A 24,166-nucleotide genomic window follows, 5' to 3' on the forward strand; every position below is an offset into this window, starting at 1 on the left:
CCCAGTTTTCTCATCTTATCATAGCTAATAATTTTGAAAAAGTTTTTTTAGGTAAAAATGATCCATATAAACTGTTCATATATAAAGTATACACTCACATCAGTTTTCACAAGTAAGCACATCTATAAAGCATCCCAGCAATTAATACATCATAAGCATTTCTATCACCTCCAAATGTTTCTTTGGGATCTCTTGTTTCTAATAAGTGTGTACTAATTGAATAAAGGTGTTTTATTGTAGTATTTCCAGATGTGTGTATGTTTCACATTGATGATATTTATCCTCCTTTGTATTCTTCTTTTTCCTTCCTCCTCAACCTTTTACAATTTTACTGTTTCTTAATGTGATTCTTCTACATGAACGCAGCATGCTTCAGTGATATTCACCCTATATGATGGTCTTGCCCCTTCTGCTTCCTTTGTTACCTTCTAAAAATTGTGCTCCTTTTATATTCAGCATACATTTTATAATTTGTTTTAGGTCTAGATTTCACATATAAGAGAAAATATATGATATTTGTCTCTCTGAGCTCAGTTCATTTTGCTTAGCTTGATGATCTCTGCAGTTCCATCGATTTTCCCGCAAATGACATAATTTTATTCCTCTTTATAGCTGAATCCCATTGTGTGTATACATATACAGTATACACACAAATATGTATACATATATTACACACATATATAGTATATACACACATCTACATCTACTAATTATATACATATATACATGTGTGTATTGTGTGTGTATATATTTGTGAGTATATATACATATATATGTATATATATATATATAATTTCCTTTATCGGTTGATGGGCATCTAGGCTGATTCTTCAGCTTGGCTTTTGTGACTAGTGCAGGAGATATCCCTATTGTATGCTGATTTTCTTTTCTTTTTGTCCTTTTTAAGTCTATCTCTGTCCAGAGGAAACCACTGTTTTATTTTGTCAATATTGCTCATATTTCCTAGAAATTTTTACAAAGGTAATTGCATAGTACATACTTTTAAGATTGCATGTTTCATCCAAAGAAGCTTGAAATGTTACTAGCGCACAGATGTGTCTCATATAAAAAACAGGGCATTTTAAGTCAAAGTTGAAGAGGAACATTATGACACTTGCAGTTTGACATTAAATATCTGGATGATGATACCCCAGGTCATTTTCATATACATACAAATTTACACAACCTGTGATGAGGAGGGTCTGTTACCTGTACTGAGCAAGTGGCTGCAATGACCCCATCAACAGGGGTTTCAGAGAAGGGATCAAATGTCCTATCAGGCCGCCTCATGAAATCTGGTTTGAGAAGGTACCTGAAAGGAAAAAAAAAAAAAGGCATAAGAGTTCATTTTCTTGACAGCTTCCACAAAGACTAATACATTGCTGGTATTCTAAATATTTCCCATCTGCAACTAAGGAACTAGGCTTTGGGGCAGAGCGGCCTAGGGGTTGAGGAGCATAACGTGTGGGATTATCCTGAAGGACATTTCACAATGAACACCTGGCCACACAGGGCGTGCTGTAGTCAAAGGGAAGAACAATGTCTCCTTGCTTGAACAAGAAGAGGGGCAGGAGATAACAAGTTGCAACTCAAAATTTTAGGCAGACCCTGAGTTGTCGTCTTTTTTTTTGGGGGGGGGGATTAGCCAATGTCATCCTTCTTTCTCATCTTCCTTTTTCTTCTGGACTTGCAGAATGCAGTTTGAGTTCAACTCCTGCTAGCTCCATTTGTTAGTGTGTGTTTGGTCCTCTTCTTCCTAAAGCTGTGAGCTGTGATTGTGATGTCTTTCCTAGGGCACAGCACTAGAGAATGCAGTTTGTGCAAGGTATGTACATGGTAAGTGATTCAGGTGACATGACTGTCACTTGTATATGTGGGCACACTGGCAGGGTGCCATCTGTCAGGCAGGCAGGAGCACAGAATGTACACTATGCAGAACCATGACTACCCACAGCTGCTGAAAGACTCTATCTGGCCTGATTGTTTACAATGATGAGATGAAAATGTCCCACAAGGCAAGCCACCATGAAGAACTTCCTGACAGTGTCTTCATGGGAAGGGACAGTACTGTATGCACTAGATGAACCTACAATCCTCTGGGTTGCTGTTCAGCTTACTTACTTACAGTGCTACTTGGGGGAAAATGACTAGTTTCATATTTTCTATGAGCCTTGTAATATTTCTGTGTAGTTAACATTGCCCATTTCACTTCTTGATTCAGGGCTTATTTTTTTACAAGTGCTATTTAAGTAAACTAGAACAACAGTCATGATATTACGTAACTGCTATTTATAAGACATGCAAAAGACTCAGGAGAGAATAAAGGTTTATTATTGATTACATTCAATATGAAATTAACTTCCTTTATTTTTCACATGTTTGCACATATTTAATGCCCATGTCTCCAGTGTCTAAGTGACAAAGATCATTTACCTGTCTCGGCTTCAGTACATTTGGTACTGAATTGAGAGTGAGAGAATTAAGCCCTAGAATGTGTATGAGAAGTTTCCTGTGGTTTAAAATAGGGTAGTAAAAATGTCTGTTTGCAAATACAATCTGTCTAGGAATGCCATTTCTTTCTACCCTATGCCCCTAATCCAGCCTACATCCAGCAACCCCCTATTAAAAATGACATGGTTTCATTAGAGCTGTAGGATGAAATCCTACAGTTCAAGTCACGTTACTCACCCGCATGATCCATTATACTCAAATTTTCCCTGATTCAATTGCATCGCTAAATCTGTCAAGAGACAAAAATAATTCAGCATCTCATCTATCAGAACAAAGAAGATACTGACAGAGTGATGTGAAGCAATAGTAATCAGATTATTCCCAGACCCAGAGTTCTTCTGCACTAGAAGGTACTGCTGGCTCAGATTAAGGTACATTGTTCTCTTCTAGGTTGAAATGACCTGTGTTTAGTTGACATTAAGCATGAACTGTGCTTTTGTAGATATTATCCTACAATTGCTTTAGAAATGGGTTTAATACATGACTCATATGATGGTTCATATAATGTTGAGAACAGATGTCCAAGATGCTATGGTAAGAGAGCGTGTACATGCCTCATGACCTCAGAGGAAGGAGACTTCAGAATACATAGAAGGGTCAGCCTGAATACACTTGGCTAAAAAGAATACAGAATGAACTAGGTATAACTCACATAAAAATTGGCTGGATTTTTTTTTTTCCAGCAAGGGACTTAGAGTTCATCTACAGGCATGTACACAGAGCAGTGTCTGACTTGGGTGTTTTTTTCTTTCTCTTAAAGAAGAGTAACTTTAGGGCTGGGAATATGGCCTAGTGGCAAGAATGCTTGCCTCCTACACATGAAGCTCTTGGTTCGATTCCCCAGCACCACATATATGGAAAACAACCAGAAGGGGCGCTGTGGCTCAGGTGGCAGAGTGCTAGCCTTGAGCAGGAAAAAGCCAGGGATGGTGCTCAAGCCCTGAGTCCAAGGCCCAGGGATGGCCAAAAAAAAAAAAAAAAAAAAAGATGAGTAACTTTTCCTCTCTCTCTCTCTCAACAACAACAACAACAACAACAACAACAACAACAACCGAAGTAAATGGATAGAATTTTATTTTTTTTATCATCTTCAAAACACCGTGGTTAAGCCTAACTACATGATAGATGAACACATAAGCTGGCCTAGAAAATAAACTGCTTTAGGGGCTGGGGATATGGCCTAGTGGCGAGAGAGCTTGCCTCGTATACATGAGGCCCTGGGTTCGATTCCCCAGCACCACATATACAGAAAACGGCCAGAAGTGGCGCTGTGGCTCAAGTGGCAGAGTGCTAGCCTTGAGCAAAAACAAGCCAGGGACAGTGCTCAGGTCCTGAGTCCAAGGCCCAGGACTGGCAAAAAAAAAAAAAATAAAGAAAAGAAACTGCTTTAAAGCCTTGGAATCCTTACCATCTATTTGCTGACAACTGAGAACATAGCTTGACCCCTTGGGAAGTAAGAAACAATGGCAGCACTTTTTGGGTTGTTCCTGCCCCAAACATCTGGGATTGTACTGGTATAGGTCATAGTCTCATCTAGTAAGGAGTGTTCAGACACCATGTACAAAGGGGCCTCCTGTATGAGGATTTCTGGTGGCTGAGGGGGCTCCCCTAATGTGAGAAAAATGTAATTGGCTCATGAAAGTCAAAGAACCTTCCAGTAAATCTAGATATCAAGGTGCAAGTATAGTAGAGCAACAGAAAAGGAAAAATTCCCCCCAAATAGATAGACCTGGGAGGTACTGTCATATAGAAAAAAAAATGAAAAGGAAAAAGATTCGTCTAACAAAAACCTCTATACTGGAAGTAGAGGTGTGGCTGCCTTGGGTGAAAAAAGCCAAGCAAGTGCACATAGTTCTGGCACATACAAACAACAACAACAAATAAATAAATAAATAATGGTGGCTACCTTCTATCTTTTGGATTTCTATTTTGCATTGCAATTCTTGGCCCATAGGCTCCTAAGAGAACTTTGAAAACTACAAAAAAAAAAACTTATTTATGCATTTATAAAAATGTACTAATTTCTTTCCGGAAAAGAAAAGAATTAGTATACATTGAAAATTTGTCTTTGAATACACTTTGGAGGACCAGTTTGCAAGCTAATTTACCTCTCAAAATATACTATTCATTGCATACCATTTTAGTGGAGTTTACTCTGTAATAGTCTGTATTTTGTGGTGAGGTATCATGGTTGTTAATATTAGGGTTTAGGTACTTTCCACAAAAGAAATGGCCTAAACTTACTCAAAATCCTAAATTTACTCATATCGTTCTCACCCAATTCTGGCTCAGCAAACAAAAATAACAAGTTTGATCCAAAAATGAACAAAACAAAACAAAAAAACAAAGGGAATAAAATAGAAATTAAAGTTTTAGAGTAGGAGGTAATTTTAGCAGAATAATCACAGCATTTATGAAAGAAATTTGAGTCAAAGCATACTATCTTCTACCATTGTTTTGTTGTCCTATTTAGGTCTTGTAATGTCTCACAATAATAGAAACCAATGAAAATATTGTTTGCCATACGCCTGGTTCTGTCAACTGATAGCAGAGTCAACTGATAGCAACTGCCAGCACCACCCCTCCACCCCTCCAAGCATTCTCATGAAATTTGGGGTCATTGGACATCAGCATATACCTGGGGTTTGATAGTTCAGTGAAACCATCTGGCAGCCAGCGTTCCAGAAAATCTGAGGCATGTAATTACTGGAATCCACTCTGCCTCCCTTGGGGTAAATGCGACTCATTTGCCGTTTGTTGTAACTGTGTAACTTATTAAGGAAATAAAAAAGATAACATACATAAATAAAAATAATGCTAGAGAGATAAACGACAAAGAACTAAACTCACCCAGATATAAGCCAATGTAATGACAAACAGCCAACATGGAACAAATGTCAAATTGATAAATGATGCTTAGGAGAAAAATCAGTGTGCTCTGTGGATTCTGAGAACAATTCACATCTGGGCAGTTGGTCACAGCTGCTGTGGTCTTTCACACATAGTGTTTTATTAGCTCTACCATCAAAATGATTTATGAGGCATCATTCTATTCCAGAGACCACTGCCCAAGCAAAAAGACATCATCTACTCCTTTTTAGTATAAAAGGATACTTTACAAATTCGATCGCATGTGTCTTCAAGTAGCCAAGACCAACGGACTCATTAAAAGAAGACATGTTATAATGAATGTTGCGCTCTGTAAAAGAAAAGCCAAGATACATTCAGAACTCTGTCACCAATTCTTTATAGAAAGACAAGCAATCTGTGTAATTACATCCTGAATCAGGAAACTTCAGTGACCAACGTCATAAGACCAAGTCAGTTGATATGGGGTTCATGAACCTTGTGTGAATGGAGACATCTAGCTTAAAACAAATATACTGAGTTATCTCTGGAATCATTAAATAAGTTATAGGTACTACAGCTTCCATCACCACCCCTATTATTTACACCTGTTTGATGAAAATGATAATAGCTTCCTCGGGCTAAAAATGATTACAGAAAAGTTTATAAATACTTAGTCTGTTCTGTAAGACTAGTATTTGATGGAAAGAAGTCAGGTGCTTATGGCTTATATGGATTATAGTTCCTCAGGAGGCTGAGTTTTGAGGATCACAGTCCAAAACCAGCCTGGGCAGAAAAGTATGAAAGACTTCTATCTTCAGTGAACCAGAAAAGCTGAAAGTGGAGGTACAGCTTAAATGGTAGAGGCCAGCTTTGAACATAAGACAGAGCGTGAATCTCTCTGAGTTCAGGCCTTAATGCTAGCAACAGAAAAGAAAAGAATGAAACAAAAAAGTTTTGGAGTTGGGTATCGGTGGCTCACGCCTGTAATCTTAACTACTTGGTGGACTGAGACCTAAGAATTAAGGTTTGAAGCCAGCCAGTGCAGGAAAGTCTGTGAAATTCTTATCTCCAATTAACCACCAGGAAACTGGAAATGGCATTCTGGAACAAAGTGGTAGAGCATTAGCGCTGAGCAAAACAGCTGCTGAGCAGTGTTCAGGTCCTGAGTTCAAGCCTCATGACTGAAAAAAAACAAATCTTGGGTTCTAAATGAACATCAGCGTGTACGTCTGCCTCAGTCTCATTGTTAATATTGAACATTGAGCCCATTGATTCCCTTCACTCTCTCCAATTCTTGGGGACACTAATTATCCAGAGAACATATGATTCCATACAATCATCTATACATTGCATTGAACCACATAGATATATGTACAAATAGTATGTGTCGGTAAATATGCCTATGAATGTGGATGGTTTCTTAAAGAGGCTTTGTGAATGTACAAATAGAAGCAGCTAACAAGCCCACAATGTTGCAGAGCCACCGTGTGGATGATACAGAGAATGACAACACAACACAGGATCTATGAATAAAAGAAAAAGGTAAGGTGAGTTCCCATGCCTGAAAAAGAAAAGAGTAAGTCCTATCAGGGCTGAGCCACCAAGACAAAAGAGAAAGAGACATAAAAAAAGCCATTGCATTTAACCTTTGGTGTTACCTTCAGCCACATGGAAACCTTGAAACTTTACAGGTTGTGCGTAGTTGATCATTGTGGACAGATACGGATGGATATTGGTGGTAGCACCTACGTATTTATAAGATGCCATCCATGCCTGCTCATCTTCTACTGTAACCAGGCCCTGTGAGCACAAGGAAAAAGAACATATAAGCCCATGACCTCAGAGAGACTCATGCTGTGGAATCCATTACTGAAGATGATTTGCAATGTTACACAAACTCAAAGGTGAATGCTCTTTCTGTGCCTCAATTCCATCAAAGAAGAATTTGAAAAATGCAATGTGTATTGTATTTCCAAGTGATGTGAAAGGAGGTAGTCAAAAAATTACTCAGCCTATATTGCATGTTTCGGACAGAGTTAAAGTTTCAAAGAACTTTAAAATAGTCAAGACATTATATTGAGATTTCACAGGAAGGCTGTCAGGTAAGTTCAGCAATTGTATCACTCATGATTTTACAAGCTGAGGCACCAAAGCCAAAAGCAGTGACTCTCTCCTACTTGAGTGTGCATTAGAATCACCTGGAGCACTTGTTGAAGCAGATTTCTGAACCTTCTGCTTAGCGTTGCAGCTGAGGAGAACCTGAGGCCCAGGATTTGCAATTCTCTAACTAGTTCTTGGGTGCTGGTGCAGGGTAGGTCTAAGGGGCCTACTTTATAGAGTGGCACTGTTCTGGATTTTAAGCACATGTACACATGGTCTAGTGTATTGTAAAATGAGGACCGATTACTAAAATGGGTTGACAACTTGCTACACCTGATATACTGGAATTGCTTGAAAAATCAGAACAAAACTAATAAAGCCACAAGGAATGAATTATTAAACAGGATCAATATCTTGTTGAAAACTTCCAGGTATAAAAATTGCTTAGTCACATGATCTCATCCTTAAGTGAAAATAATAGTCAGATTATTTCTTTTTTTTTTTTTTTTTGGCCAGTCCTGGGCCTTGGACTCAGGGCCTGAGCACTGTCCCTGGCTTCTTCCCGCTCAAGGCTAGCACTCTGCCACTTGAGCCACAGCGCCGCTTCTGGCCGTTTTCTGTATATGTGGTGCTGGGGAATCGAACCTAGGGCCTCGTGTATCCGAGGCAGGCACTCTTGCCACTAGGCTATATCCCCAGCCCCAGATTATTTCTTTTAACTAATGACTGAAAGCCCTTCTGAGCACTCTAGAACATCAAACTGATATCATCAATGAAACCTTGAGCTAAGTAATCAAAGAAATTAACTTCCTTGTGTTATTTTGTTCCTTTCCCCCCAAGTAAAATTAGAAGCTACATGCATTCCTTCTTGTGTGTTTGGTGATAACAAGTAACACCAGTGCTGTCTACTGAACACTAGGATCCACGTTCCTGCCTGCCCAACTTCATTACTTTTCTTTCTTTCATGATACTGAGGCTTGAAATTAGAGCCTCATACTTGCAGGACTTTTATATTGGTTATTACTCAACATGGCATCTTGCTTTAAGCCCAAGCTGGCTTGGATAATGATCCTTGTATTTATGCTTTCCTGTGTGGCTGGGACAGCAGGCATATGACACTGTACCCAGGAATACGCTGCCCCCTAGCTGGGATGACAGGTGACAGGTGAGTGCCTCACTGTCTAGTCAATGGTGGATGTGTGAACTTTTTCACATGGCTTTGTATTCAACCCCAATTACTTCCTCCCAAGTAGCAAGGACTATAGGTGTGAGCCACTTTACTCAACTATTGCATGCCTTTACCATCATAACATATTCCACAGGGATTAGACTCACCCATGGAGCACAGAAGACTGAGGCATTGAAGATGGAAACAATTTAGCTAATAATTTTGTAATGACCAAAAAAACCAGTCAGTCTTTGCACTCATGACTCTACTACATAATAAATCCTAGTCTATGAAAGGTACAACCTCATCAACACTTCAAGAGAGCACTATGGTCAGAGCACTTCATAATTTCTTCAATAAGGACAATAAGGACAAGGTTTCACGACAAATATGCTCAGATCCCAAAGACAGGCAGGTAGCATTTTTCAGAAGCTCTGAAGTCTGAGTGTCAAGGTACAAAGCAAATTGTTGCCTGAGACTGTCATAATTTCGCCACTGCGCAATAAACCACACTCATTTACTTGGAATACTTTGGCTTTTGGAAAAAACTTTGAAGAGAATGAAAGAAAATAAACACATCGCTTTACCTTCTTTACCATAAGGTGAATAGCTAATACATCAAATAAGACTCTAGAAACTACGCAGTGTGAAGCTAATTAATGATCTCTTGCAAAGTTAATGTTTACAGAACCAATAGCACCTTTCAGTTATGCTATAATTTGGATCTGATGAGCTATTAGGTCACTTTTATTTTCAAATTCAATGTGCTAGTGATTAGGTAGCTCTCTCTTCGAGGACTGACATTTCTAATTTCAACTAAGAAAATACCTTGCCCACATGCAACACCTATTTTTAGGAAATTACCTGCTCTAGTTTTGTGGGGGATTTTGGTTAAAATCAGGACTTAATCATTTTATCATTAGGATTAGTTCTTTCCTACGAAAACTCCTTTAGTTAGATAGATGAGGCACATAAAAGAAGTCTAAGAGAAGAGTGTCTTCATAAACATTTTGGCAGAGGAATATGATTAGATTTATCCATAATTCTTTCAAATTCAATATTTAGCCAGTAAGAAGACGGGATCTCAGAATATGATGGGACCTGTAGACATCAAAGCCCTATAAATATTAAGCCTGATATTCCATATTTTGGGGGAGATACAGTTACTACCATGTTTAATCTAAAATGCTTATACTATTAGAGGGCTGCCACAATGTGTGAGAGAATTTTACCTTTTTGTTGTTTTCATGTTCAAGGTCATCTGAGGTCTAAATCAGAGAAAGAAAATGATTTGTTTACTTCTCTAATGGGCAAATTTCAAATTTATTAGCCAAACATAAATTTATCAAATAGTTAAATAACTATATGTAAATGTGTCATTCTATTTATTTATTCAAATGGGAAGTTATTGATGACATAAAGCCATGAATAAAAAAAAGAAATACTGAAAAGATGTAATGATATAACTGGTTTTTATTCCAGAAGTTCATCTTAATGTTATGTCCCTACTTGACAGCCTTAACTTAGATGTTTCACTATAAAAAAAAAATCATTAGTGACTGTGTTATGGGGCTTGGGAAATGGATAATGAATGTTGCTATCTCCTAAAGGGCAGCTTTCTTATCTGTATATTTCATATGGATCCAAGGATTATCAAATTCCTATCAATTATTTTTTGCTAAATCCCTAATTCAACTAGGATAGTAGACAGTCTTCAATTTAATGATGACTTGACTCATGATTTAAAAAAAATAGGATGGTATGAATACGATATGTATTCAGGAGAAATTGAACTTCAGTTGTGATCTTTTCTTGGACAAGCAATATGTGGTATGAAGTCTTCTTGCAATGCAAGAACACAGTGATACTGTGTCCTAAACCCTAGTCACTCACTCATGTGATACTGAGTGGAAATGAAATGTACTCAATAGCATCAAATGCTGCTAAAATGCAGTATTTAGTTCTCTATCAAATGTTAACTAATATTCTAGTTAAATACATTACCTGCATTTTAAGCTTATGATACTCTCAACTTACAATGGGTTTATCATAATCCCTTTCTAAGTCAAGGAGCACCTGTGTTTGGAGATGGAGGCCTCTGGGATGTAATTACATTATGAGGATAGAGTCCTCATGGCAGACTTAGTGTCCATATGAGAAGAGCTGAGAGAGAGTTAACTTTCTCATTTTTCTCTCCATCATAAGGAGATATCTGGGAAGAGCACCTTCACTGGGAACCAACTGGCTGGCATCTTACTCTTAGACTTCTCAGCCTCTAAGACTATAAGAAATAAATTTCTGTTATTGAAGACAACCAGTCTTAATATATTTTTGTGATCTCAACCTGAATTAGACAGAATTGATTAATTCAATGTAGTACGGTAACTGTCTTGAATCTTATCAGGCATCTGATATTCTCAATGTATTCACTATTGCCACTATCAGAAAAGTCAGGATGCAATGGTGATATCTGTATTTGCTCATCAGACAAATCCTATTTCCCTACTACTAAATCCAACAACTTCCATCTTTATCCCTTCACTTCACAAAGCAAGTGTCCTTGTTTCCAATAAAGAACCAGACCTTCACATCATCATGATCTTTTCTACTCTCATCTTCTCAAATAACTTCTATAGGAAGCTATCCTCTCTCTTGAGAAAAATTAATCTCTCCATCTCCAATACAAGCTGTTTGCAAACACAGTCCACATTCCTTCAACCTACATATGACATTCTCTTGATACTTCAAGTTTGTTTAGCTATCAGCTCATTTCTTGTTTCCTTTCTTTGCAAAACCCAGAAGAGAAGCTCTTCATTCATGTTTGTTTGGATTCCTTTTCTCCTTCTCCTTCAAGAACTCCATTAAAATTTGTCTTCAAGGTCACAAGGACTTCCATGCCACTAATCTAATGGACATTCTTCAGTCTTCTTACCTAACCATTCAACATCCAGGTATTGGATCCATTTGTTAAACACTATTTTCTTGGTTTCCTTGGTTTCATTACTGGATTTCCCTTCTCCTTTTTTCCCATGGGGCTTGAACTTGGGGCCTGGGCACTGTCCCTGAGCAATGTGCTCAAGATGTGCTTTACCACTTTGAGCCACAGCTCCACTTCTGATTTCTGCTGGTTAAGTAGAGAGATAAGAGTCTCATGGACTTTCTTGCTGGGAGTGATTTCAAACCATGATCTTCTGATCTCAGCCTCCTGAGTAACTAGGATTACAGGCATGAGCTACCAGTGCCTGGCCCTCCTACTTCTTTGGACATACTTTGTTCTTTTCTGGTTTTCTTTTCTGTGAGCTCAGTAAGAACCTTCTTTCCATGTCTCCCCATGAATTATCTCAGTTATTTCTAAGGCTTTAAATATAATCTCTCAAATTCTCTAACTCAACCTATCTTCTAGATATAAGTGTTAATGATGTTTGTGACGAGGACAATGAAAATGAAGAAGAAAATAGTGATGTATAGAAACAACTAATATTTTTATAGCACCTACCAGTTGTCAGACACCATCCTAAACCCATTGACTTTTCATATTAACCCCATGAAATGCTATTCCCTTCACTTTGCAGATTAGGAAACTAAGGAGCAAAAAGGTTAAGTAACTTACCCAAGTTTAAAGAGGACAGAAGCCTAGAATGTCAGATGTCAATGCGGAGCAAATCCTACTTAGCACTTCCACTGGAATACCCCACTGGCATCTCACATGCTCTCTCCCATTTGAAACTTGTGAGTTATTTTCCCATTCCAGTAAAAAAAATCCATGGCCAATTCCTGCCACCTCATTATTCTCTTACTTATCACTTACTTTCATTTTACTAAAAGTTCTTCTCACAAATGGAATTGAATAATTACTGTTTACTTGTTTACTCTGTTTTCCATCTGTTTCTGTAAACTATAAGAAACCTATAGAGGCCATTTTAGGACAGAAAGTAAGTTGTTTTGCCCCTTTTAGGAAATTATGGCCTGGACTGTGCCTGAAAAATAATAGGCACTTAAGAATTATTTTTATTGGCTGAATGGTTGGAAATATTTTTATGCTTTGTCTATATCAGGAAGAAGGTATATGGCCAGTAGGACTGGTTCTCTAATGAAGTTGAGGTGTTCCAGGGTCATCTTCCACATACTATCAACAAGATATCCTTCAGCCTTGTTGCTGCTTTCTTCCTACCTACTTACTGTAATGCATAACAGTAATAGTTGAAGGTAACTGGCCATCTTGGTATGACTATATAACTGATAAGTAATTTAAAGGTCTTTTTGTCATTTATAGCATAATAGTATATGACATCAATTCTGGTAGCTCAGTAGGAACAATCAGAAGCAGAAGGATAGGTCACTTGATTTCTAACATTTCACAACAGTTGTTTTCCCTTAAGGAGTTATGAGAAGCTATATACATGAAGGATCTGACCTTCTTGACACTGTTTACAACAGCTTCCTTGTGACCCAAATCATCAGCAGAAAGTTCGTTTCCAAATTTGAATTCAGGGTGAGCTTCCTCCTCTTGATCAGCTGTGTAAAAAACAAATGGAAAATCCATAAAGCCATACTCAGTAACCTTACCATTAAACATGGGCAGAACACAGATTCCCAAAACCGACTACTGGAAAGCAAAGTTTGAGTAACACTCATTATCACTATTATGTTTCCATTTCACCAATGGATTGAGCAACTTTAACTTGAAAGTTCAAAGGGCTTAGAATGCTCCAAAATCCTACATTTTGAATGTGATGTCAGTACTCAGAAGGCTCTGCATTTCAAGTTTGGAATTAAAAACACACCTTAGTCACAGTTTATTTTAGTTTTATTCTGCTTGTATAGATTCTGTTCTTCAAGTTGTTAAAAAATCCATTTTGGTATTCTGATTATCAAAAGTATTGATCAAAATATATTGTACTCATGAATTGCCATGTTGAATTGAAACACTCTAGGACAACTACTTAGAGATAACAAAAAAAAAAAAAAAGGAAAAAAGCACACACCTCAAACATCCAAATAAGGTCTTAGATCTGAAATGATTTTGGTTCCAAACATTCTGAATAATGGATATTAAACTTGTCTATTTAGTCAAACCTGTCCAGAGATGTAAACAACTCATACAAGCAATAGACAATAGCTAGTACTTTTAAGAAGTATATGAATGTAGGATATTGTTTCCTGAGTAAACCTAAGTCCATAGACACCATGCATCCTTTTGGCATCTTCTATTAGTGCCTCATATTCCTGGGAGCTAAATGTCAATTTGAGTCTTAATCTAGCAGAACAGCTGAACATGCACTATTACTGAGAACCTTTTCTATTTTCTACAGCCTCCAGGCAGGCCTGCCCTCTTGAACTATACTTGGTTTCCTTTCGCCTACAGTGCTGATTATTTAAATTAGAGACTCTAGCTGATCACATACAGTAGGATCATACTATGCACCAACTGGATGACTAGAACAAAAGCCAAGTATTGCTTAGAGAAGCTAAGGATATACACATAGCTGGTATGACAGAACCTTTCTGGTATTAGAAAGAAACTTGGCAGGGGATTTTGTCTTTTCAGATGTTTTCTTCTTGTACTTCATCCCATGTGATTATATCTGTGCAAAATTTAATCAAAACCTCAAGTGCATTTGTAAGAACATTGGAGTCACAAAAGGCAAATACTCTTTCCAGAGGAATAATTAACTTATGTGTATAGAAGGTGATAAGTGGAGTCATATTGAACCTAATTTTAGATTTCTGTGTGTGTTCATGAAGTAGCACATCTGACTTAAATCAGTTACGTTTTTTTCTGCTTTAAAAACATTTTTATTTTGCCAGTCCCGGGGGACTGGACTCAGGGCCTGAGCACTGTTCCTGGCTTCCTTTTGCTTAAGGCTAGCATTCTACCTCTTGAGCCACAGCAGCAATCTGGCTTTGTCTCTTTATGTGGTACTGAGGAATTGAATCCAGGACTTTGTGCATGCCGGGAAAGCACACTATCCTAGCCCCTGCTTTTTAAACATTTTAACAACTATTTTCCATTTTTGTGCAATCTTTAGAGTCTTCATCTGAAGACTAAGCTATGAAAAGAGTCTTGGCCCTGGTATCAGATGATTCTGGGACTGAATTCTAATGCTACTCCCTCTTCAATCCCAACTATTAGATTCTAGGTAAACTATGGTACCTCTCTTTTAAGTTTCTGCTTCATCTGAAGGATAAGAATAAGAGTTCTTATTTCACTGTTTATACCTTCCATATTTTTGGTTATTCTCTATGGAACAACCTAAATTAAGAACCTGTTTTCTCCTGGATTTTAGGAGTACTTTGTTTGCCTCATATTTTCAATACTTAATTCTTAAATACTGTTCAAGTTTACTTATTTTTAAAAATGTGAAACAATGAACAGGCAGTGTCACTTACTGTTTGCCAAAGACAGTTGGCTTTGTCACTCACTTGTGCCCTCGAACCTGAGAAGCCCTAGGGCTGTTTTTTCTTTCTTTTTTTTTTCTTTCTTTTTTTTTATTAATTAAATTTTGTTGACAAGGTGTTGTGCCAAAGGGGTATAGTTACATAATAAGGTAGTGAGTACATTTCTTGTGATATCTTATACCCTCGTTTTTCTTTCCCTTCCCTAGTCAGGTAGGCATATATACAATACCCAGTGTACCAAAATCATATACAGTAACTACTTAGCATACGCCAAAGGAAATTTACCTAGAACTTTAAATGTAACATCAACAATAGAATCCTCCTGTGTCCTAGGGCTGTTTTGGTGAATAAAATGGAGGGCAAGTGATGTTGTGCTAGATCCATGCATAGCTCTTAAATAAATTAGCAGTTCCTACTGCTTGCCTCTTGAGATATAGGTCCTTGAATGGTGCATTCAGGAAAGAAGCCACTAGGTGGTAAGAAGCTCAATCCACACAGGAGGCCCTCTGCCTAGTAAGCCTGGCTGAGCTCCCAAGAGACAGCCTGCTTCAACTGTCTGCTGTGGGAAAGAACCATCCTGACTCACCCGTCCCATCAAACCCTCAGTCTGTGCCAGCCCCCAGAGGCCATCTGCCAGCAACTATATGAGAAACCCAAGGGAGAATCACCAAACTGAGCCCACATCACAAAACAAACTGGGAGAGATAATGACATTGTGTTGTTCTAAGCCTTTAAATTTGAGGATAGTATATTAAAGAATAATACATTACCATTAAAGGCATCAACTAAATAATTTCAGACATCTTTGGCTTTGTTGAGCCTCCTTGCCATAGGAAACATGAAGTAAACCATTATGACTTTTCTCTGGGAGTAGAGTTCAAACTCATGGTTTAGAGATGCATTCAAAATATTTATGAAGTATGTTCCATAGCTAGAAATCTTCATTAAGGTTCTGTGAACAAAATTAGCTAATATCACAGCTTTCAGGTTTTTTAACCTATGTATCCAATTTTCTTAAAGTCATATTTCAGATGTTAAGACAATGAAAAGAATTCCCATATATGATTCTATAAACACTTAGGGCTAAATAATATATTCAGCTAAATAATTTATTTAACCTCAGGCATATATATATATATATATATATATATATATATATATATATATACCCAAGGTGCTGTCTAATCAATGAAATTCCTAGTTGTTTGGTTAGTCAATTCTCATGATACATAATGAACTAATAGTTTCCCCCAGATGAATAACTTTATCTTTTTTTTTTTTTTTTTGCCAGTCCTGGGCCTTGAACTCAGGGCCTGAGCACTGTCCTTGGCTTCTTTTTGCTCAAGGCTAGCACTCTGCCACTTGAGCCACAGTGCCACTTCAGGCCATTTTCTATATATGTGGTGCTAAGGAATCAAACCCAAGGCTTCATGTATACAAGGCAAGCAACTCTTGCCACTAGGCCATTTTCCCAGCCCCCCAAATGAACAACTTTATTACTATTATTTTTTCATTTTGCTGTATGAACATGGAGTTTTACTCATTTTTGGAAAATGCTCTATTGAACTACATTCTCATTTTAGCCAATTGTACACTCTAAATTTTAACCAAAATATAGTAGTGGCTATATTGCTAAAATAAAGTAGGTATAGGTAATGATGAAAAATTTTAAGTGAGGTTGCCTTTGCTGATATTATCTACTTATATAGATACTGCTAGTCAACTGGCTATTTGAAGAAATTTGAAGTTGTTGGGGAAGAGGGATTAGTTGTGCTGAGTTGAACTCAGAGTTTTAGGCATGTTAAATGCACACTGTACCCCCAAACAATACTCCTGGCCTGAACTTGAGATTTTAATAATGACACTGAGTTTCCATTTCACATCGTGCATACCAAACAATGTGAACTTACCTGAGGTTCTTTCATCCTGTGTATCTTTCATTACTGTTATCATTATTAAGACTAGAGTTCATGTTCATATATTGACTAGAGTTTACTATTTATTGAAATGGATCACAATATGTACTTTTTTTATTTCAACCCCTACCTACTACAGAAAATACTTCAAGCTTCAGTGTCTGGCTATAAATTTCTGAACAGCTGAACACACACTAGGAAAGAAGATGACTAAGCCATGAACAAGCAATATCCAGATAAACTATAGTAATACTTGAAAAATTATTTTAAATATAATTGAAAGATTAAGGTACACCTAAAAACACACACATGAGTATTTTACAAGTCTACTGCCATTTCTCTATAAAAAGGTTCATGAAAGAATTCCTTGTTTTTCCTATTTCCAATGGAATTATTTTTAGCAACATGTAACTTGCAGTCACAACTCACCACTTTCTATTTCCTCTTCATTATCATCCTCCAAGATACTAGCTGGGGCAGCAGATTCTCCAGCTTCCATCATGCTTTTCAAAGCTTCCAGCTGTTCTATGATGAAAACCAAACAAGAACAAGATGATGATGGATGCTCACAGAACTTGGCCTTTAAGATCAATAACTAAGAAGGAGAATGTGGAGAAACAAAGTCATTTGGTTGGTTTGGTACTTGCTAGCCATGTTCCTAAGGTGGCCACTGTCTTGCCTGTTCCTGATGGTCTTGGCTTTGTCAGAAACATGCAAAAACAAATCCTACATACACATGAAGGAGATCTAATAAAATACGAGTGAACTGCTCAAAATTCTCATCAACAGGCTTGACATGAGAGCTCAAGATTTAAAATCAGGTAACTTTATCATAATTTGGAAACTGGCTCACACCATGATTTATGAGCAATTATTGTTAAGCGATTGAAAAATGACATGAACAACACAATAAAACTTTGGGAAAAATTGCAACTAACTTTACTGGGACTATTATCCTAATAAACTAACAATAAACTTCTTATAAGTAACATTGAGACAAACAACATATTTTTTAAAGTGGCACTATATGCAAGGACAAACTGTAATATACAAATAAATGAGTTATTGATAAGCATACTAGAAAAATTTAGGGCCTCGTTTTTTATTCACTAAGTACACATAAAAGTTGGCCAATAGCCAACATTGATGATATTGCTGCAAAGCAGGTTGTCAAATATGACAATGAAGACAGTGTTGTTACAATTTTAATGAGCTAGAACAAGATATATCACCATATAAAGTGAAAATTCTCATTTTTCCTCTAAATTCTGGAACATAAACACACAAATATGCTTTTCCCACTGTATGAACCAGGTGATGTGGTAACTAAACTTCAATGGAAAGTATATGTACCATCATCACTCCAAAATAGTATTTTTAAAATAAATTTTCTTATGGAGAAAATAAATAAATAAAATTCTATGACTTTGTAATTGAGTTTGAAGTTTGGTATCGATATGCCTCCAATGATTTTTTTTTTTTTTTGCTATTCAGGGTCTTTTATTATTCCATATGCATTTTTTGGATTACTTTCTCCCTATCATTGAATAATGTTGTTGGGAGTTTTGATGGGTACTGTATTGATAATGCACCATTTGAAAGGAAATGGAAAGACTTGGAAAAAATTATATTAAGCAAAGTAAACCAGACCCATAGATTGAGTGTTTTTTCTTATTTGTTGTAACTAGAATGTGCCTATAAGTCTACAAGCAAACACACTGGATGGTAAAAGACAAAACAATATACTTGGACATGATAAGTTGTACAGGACTCTAGACATTATTCTTAGAAGATCACAAAGGCTCATTAGTTATGTTCATACAATCATAGAAAATGATATTTATCAAAATGAACTCTAAGAAATGGAAACAAGAATTGTTTTTTTTCTTTGTTGCTGTTTTTGTTTTCTGTAACTTTTGTTTGTAAGTTTATTTGTCTGGGGGAGGGTGAAAGGGGCACAGAAAAGGTGGGATAAAGCGTGAACAAATGAAGCAATGATATTCACTAGACACTATGTTGAAAATGAGCTATACAACTTGAATGAAGGGGAACTGAAGGGGAAAACTGGGAGAAAGCAAGGGAAGAGGTGATGCTATTCAATAAGAAATGCTGTTATTACCTGACTTGTGTAAATATAACCCCTCTGTATGTTACCTTTACAATAACAATAAAATAAATTTCATCCTAGACAGCTGTATTGCCCAAACATATGCATGTTTCCATGTATAGAAATTTGACTTACTTTTCTCAACTTCAGGTTTCAGCCGTTTATTTTTTATGAGTATTTTTCTTTTGAGGTCATTGGGAGATGGCAAGGGTCGGCCTGGTTCAAGCTAGAGATTCATAGAAAAACCTGGATTAGTGATGGTTGTGTTTTTCAACATCCACTAGATGGCAGTCAAGACAGTTTAACATTTTCCTTTTCTAACCAAATTAGTCCAACTGCATCCAACTTTTGTTCTGAATAATGCTAGGAACATTGAATTCCGTCTTCAGAGGTATGCGAATTAGGTCCTGTTTCCTGGGGGTGCTGGGGTCTGATCAGGGTGCCAATGGGAGAGAGTCCTGATATACTTCAGACCTTGTGCCTTTTACATTTCTGATACAATAGAAGGGATTGTTGAAACCTGGGGGCGGTGCAAACTGGATCTAGGTTAGAGGTTTCCCTGATATCTCACTCCAGCAGGTGTCAAGCTGCAGTATAAGACTGCCTGCTACCCCTAGGATGATTCAATTAAATGAATTGTGGCCAAATGGATTCACTGAGGGAATCAAGGAGAGGTCCCCCATACTAAAACATAAATTTCATGTGAATAAAATTTAAATCCATAATATACATAAAGTATACATAAATCTAAAATTTGCACAAATATAATCTACAGATTTATTTGCTCATATTTACATCTGAAAAGGAGATGCCCCTTTAGGCTATTATGTTTGATGTATTTAAGTGTCCCATATGTAATCATCTGTTCTTTATTCCTCATGCATCCATTCATTCATCTATACCCTCAACTCTTCCCTTCTATCCATCCACTCATCCTCAAAATCTGGTTTTATCTTATGTCGAGCATGCATGGGTGTGCATTCTGTATCTGTCTTGCTTCAAGTGAAACCCTTTGCTAAAATGCCAGTTCCTATGGCCAGTCTAGTCTGACTGCTCCATTGCTCAGCAATCTCTCATACACATGAACTTCTCCCAGAAATATTCAATGAACCAGAAGGCTATCTCTTTTTAGTTATCCCTTTACTTTTGAGTCTTCCTCCTACCTCTTTGAAAATTGAAAGGTCTTGTGTTCAGAGAGCAGGTCTTATTCCCACTTACACTGCCTATGAATCTTATAATCCTTCATGCATGTATACATCACTTCACTAAGAATACATAGGTCTTTCCACAAAAGCAAAGAATCTTACTTCCACTATGAAAAAGGCAGAGGGCCCATAATAACAAGATAAATTAAGGATGTTGTTTAGTTTGAGTTGCCTTAGAATCAGACTTTGAGACAAGGATTAAGTGCACCAGTAGTAAAGTACTGTGGGGTGGGATCAGCAGGTCCCAACCGAGGAACAGGAAAGTGAGAAAGAGAAGGTCATCCATCAAGGGTGTGTTATCAAGCAAGTTATCACCCTGGGCAACTGGGACTCAATCCTGCTGTGGAATCTTGAGAGAAAGAAAAGATACTGAATCATCTCATCTTGGGCATGATGGAGTGTGCATGGAGGTGTTAATTCTCTGGCATTTTTGAAGCCTCTCCAGGAGTCAGAGCAGATGCAAGTGACCCAAACTCATTACTCTAAAAAGCTGCAGGCACTAGCAACTGAAATTAGTCCAGTTTCAGGGAGACAGGAAGTGCTGGGGAAAGATGGGCAGCACTTGGAGTAACACATCAAAAGGCCAAATAGAATCACATAGGGGAGGGAAAAAAGTTCTCATACATACAAGTTCTGGGGAAATGCTCAGTTAAACCATACCAAGTTTCATTTCTAACACAAAGTTAGCTCCCTGTTGCTAGTCAATGTATTAGCCTGCTCTCTCCTGCTTCATGCTACCATGTTTGGTGTCTGTCAAGGCAGTGTTTCAGGATGAGGTGTCACAAAGAAATAAGGACGCCAACTTGAAAGGAACTGGGCAAAGCAAGCACACAATGCAAGCCGACAGCTCCCTTTTTATGCTTTACCCAGCAAGCCCTACCCCTCTGCTCACATAGGCTGAATTCAGGTTCACAAACAGGGATGTAACTAAAGAGCTTGGATGTAAGTATGGAGCTTCTAACAGGATGTATTAATTATGGTAGAACAGGAAAAGGATGTAACTAAAGTGTAATTAACAAAGGCCAGCCCACCTGGCCAAAGCAGGAACTGTTCGCAATTCTCACAAATTTGACAGAAAGGAAGCAAACTACTTTGATAGGAACATTTTTTTTTTTCTCTCAAGTAGGAGGGCCAAATGTCTCACTACTGTAGCGAGTCTCACACTTCAGTTTCTTCAACTGTCCTGTTTCTTCTCATAATGAACATCTTAACCATTTTAGGAACATGTAAGGAGTTCTCTGGAATACTTATATATTTAAAAACTGTTAGAATGAGGTAGAACAAGTTCAAAGACCCTATAAAGTTGATTAATAGACTAATGATTTTCTCTTTATGAAGAAATGTATACACATAAAATAATGTTCAAAATTGTTCATGTAACATTGACCAAAGGTTTCCTTTAGAGTTAGGAACTTAAAACTTCAGGATGCTACAACATCAATTTGAGAGAGCACTACAGTAAGCTCCCATTAGTTTTGAACCCTGGGCACACATTTTCTTCTGGAGAGTTTTCACACCTATCATGTTGGAGTTAGCGTCTAGATCCATTCAATCAGTCTGTAGAGGGGCTTTCAAGTAGGTGTTTCATGTTGCTGTTGTTTCTTTGCTTGTTTTTTTAAAAATTGCTTTCTATGCTGATTCTAACACAAAGGTAATATTATTTAAAGACTGTAGAATCTAGACTGTTGACATTTATGAAATTTTTAAAAATGAGACCCTAAAGATGTTCTAAATTAAACTGAATCCGATGTTTATTTTATGTCTCTCCTTACATCTCCCACAAGCAAGATAAAAGCTTTTTGTACCAAAGAATTTAAATAAATACTAAGTTCTTTAGCATTAGTCCTCCAGTGCCACTTGACCCTTAAAAAATGAATTTCAAAACAAATCCATTCATGCTAGAAATATTATTTGCTAAAAATACATACTGGATGTGATTCAAGAGCTTGTTTCAACAGGAGATCCCCAAATAGATCTTCACAATATTTGGACATCTTGTACTGTTGATATTTGCTGGAGAGAAAGAAGTGGCATTTGTAAATTCAAATCTCCATTAGCCATTCAAAAATAAGAAATACCCACTCCAGGGCAATTCAAGATGTTTTCTCTACAAGATGCATGATTAAACACATAATGTTAACAGGATATACACTTTTAAATACCATAAACTTAACTAGTGCAATTTAAAAGAAAGTAAGTTCCCAAACTAAAAAAATTGGCAAGAAAAAGAGAAAAAAATGACTTTCAGATGAGTGCCAAATCTTTCAACGTAATGGAACTTTACGTGAGGTGCTTTAACCTTTGACCTATTGTTTAAAGCAAGTATTTCTAAACCACAGGAAGATGATTTTCTTAGTCAATTTAGGCTTGCACAAGACTATGTGTCCTTACTGGAGGAAGATTTGCGATTTAGCAATTCACAAAATAAACTACCCAGTGATTTAAAAAAAATGTTCAGCAAGAATGAGGAGTAGGGTTAAAAAAAGAAAATACTATGTAGGTACTCGAGGTAGAAGCATACCTGCAATGATTTTCAAAGGAGAGAATCACAGGATATTCTGATGTGACAAATGCTGTTTCCTTGATAGCTTGGATTACATCCTTTAAAGATAAAGAACATTATTGGGGGAAAGGGGCAAGAATAATTAAAGTATTTGAAACTACTTAGAGATTAGTAATTGAGCACTTTCAGAAAGTTAATCCCTGCAGTTCAGACCTAGAGACGCTATCTAACTTGACATTTCTATATGGTAGAGCCTAATACACAATGAATGGTTATGGGCAAATGTATTCCCTCAAAGCTATCTTTTGCTTTTCCAGAATTATGGTGCTTTCAGTTTACAAGGATTCTAACTGAGCTCATTCCTTACTTGTAATCTTCCAAGACAGGTTCCTCTGTGTGTGTGTGTGTGTGTGTGTGTGTGTGTGTGTGTGTGTGTGTGTGTGTGTGTGTATCATCTAGGGATTTGTGCTCAGTGCTACACACTGGGCAACATATTCATTCTCCTTGAGGAGCCAGTAAGTTTTGGCATTGCAATATTCACAAAATACCACCACTCTTCTTCAATGGCTCCCATTCAATGGCCTCTCTGGAAATGTGTTAGTAATAACGTCCATTGGAAGATAAAGGTGGAGCTTAGTAGTAGAGCGCTTGCCTAGTTAGTATGTGTGGAGCCTTGGGTTCAATCTCCAACACCTCAAAAGCCAAGTGAATGAATAACATTCATTGGAAAATTGTATTTTCTTTGTGTTTGGAGATTAGTCTTGAGCTACTTTTCATTAATTTACTTTAGATCCTTGGGTACTGATGTGATATTTACAATAGCCTTTGTTTTGTATTAGCCAAGTGAACCTGAGATCTATCTGGAAGGATTTCTCTTTGGTCAAGCAACATGTAAGCTAAAATTGGGAAGGAGCCTGGATTCCCCGTGTATTTAGAATAACTTTTGAATGAGTTGAGCATTTTCTCTCCTATTTATCTTTGAAATAGGAGAACATTTATCAAATGATTAGTTCAGCCAAGATTCTGCTTGCCTTCAGGGAAAAATAAAGGCTTCAAACTAGTACTGTTGTACCCAACTACAGGAGAAAGTATTGTAAATCAGGGAATCAAGAAAATATTTTATCATAGTTATCTAAGGAAGTCCACTAGATTGAAATGCTCTCCTTAAAATACTTTTTCAACTAGAAATTAAACTATTCTGTATAAAATATTCTGAAGAGGATTTTCTTTAAAAATATCTTTAATTAGTTGTACAAAGGAGTTCCAGTTAAACATGTCACTTTATGGGTCTTATATATTTTGATCAATACCATGTGCTCATGTGAAAATGAAACCATACAAATTGAGGGGGTGTGTAAGGTTAGGAGAGATGGGGCAAATCTTGGAATACTTCATTTAAAAGTAAAA

General features: G+C 37.1%; 1 protein-coding gene across 6 annotated transcripts in view; it reads right to left on the reverse strand.

Annotated features, from left to right (window-relative positions):
* Positions 1 to 24,166, reverse strand: part of Plcb4 (phospholipase C beta 4) — a 351,489-nt gene that overhangs the window by 39,996 nt on the left and 287,327 nt on the right. For 5 of the 6 annotated variants that reach the window (XM_048348807.1, XM_048348806.1, XM_048348808.1 and 2 more), the window contains 11 exons: positions 22,778 to 22,857; positions 22,185 to 22,269; positions 19,187 to 19,277; positions 17,374 to 17,469; positions 13,044 to 13,144; positions 9,862 to 9,897; positions 7,020 to 7,161; positions 5,626 to 5,710; positions 5,150 to 5,274; positions 2,689 to 2,740; positions 1,210 to 1,312 (listed from right to left, as the gene is read on the reverse strand). In XM_048348807.1, the coding sequence (XP_048204764.1) occupies positions 1,210 to 1,312; positions 2,689 to 2,740; positions 5,150 to 5,274; positions 5,626 to 5,710; positions 7,020 to 7,161; positions 9,862 to 9,897; positions 13,044 to 13,144; positions 17,374 to 17,469; positions 19,187 to 19,277; positions 22,185 to 22,269; positions 22,778 to 22,857 (996 nt within the window). The remainder of the gene's footprint in view (positions 1 to 1,209; positions 1,313 to 2,688; positions 2,741 to 5,149; positions 5,275 to 5,625; positions 5,711 to 7,019; positions 7,162 to 9,861; positions 9,898 to 13,043; positions 13,145 to 17,373; positions 17,470 to 19,186; positions 19,278 to 22,184; positions 22,270 to 22,777; positions 22,858 to 24,166) is intronic. The other variant, XM_048348811.1, reaches the window with a different exon arrangement.

The sequence above is a fragment of the Perognathus longimembris genome, chromosome 6 (assembly GCF_023159225.1).
Source record: "Perognathus longimembris pacificus isolate PPM17 chromosome 6, ASM2315922v1, whole genome shotgun sequence".
Classification (NCBI taxonomy): Eukaryota; Metazoa; Chordata; class Mammalia; order Rodentia; family Heteromyidae; genus Perognathus; species Perognathus longimembris.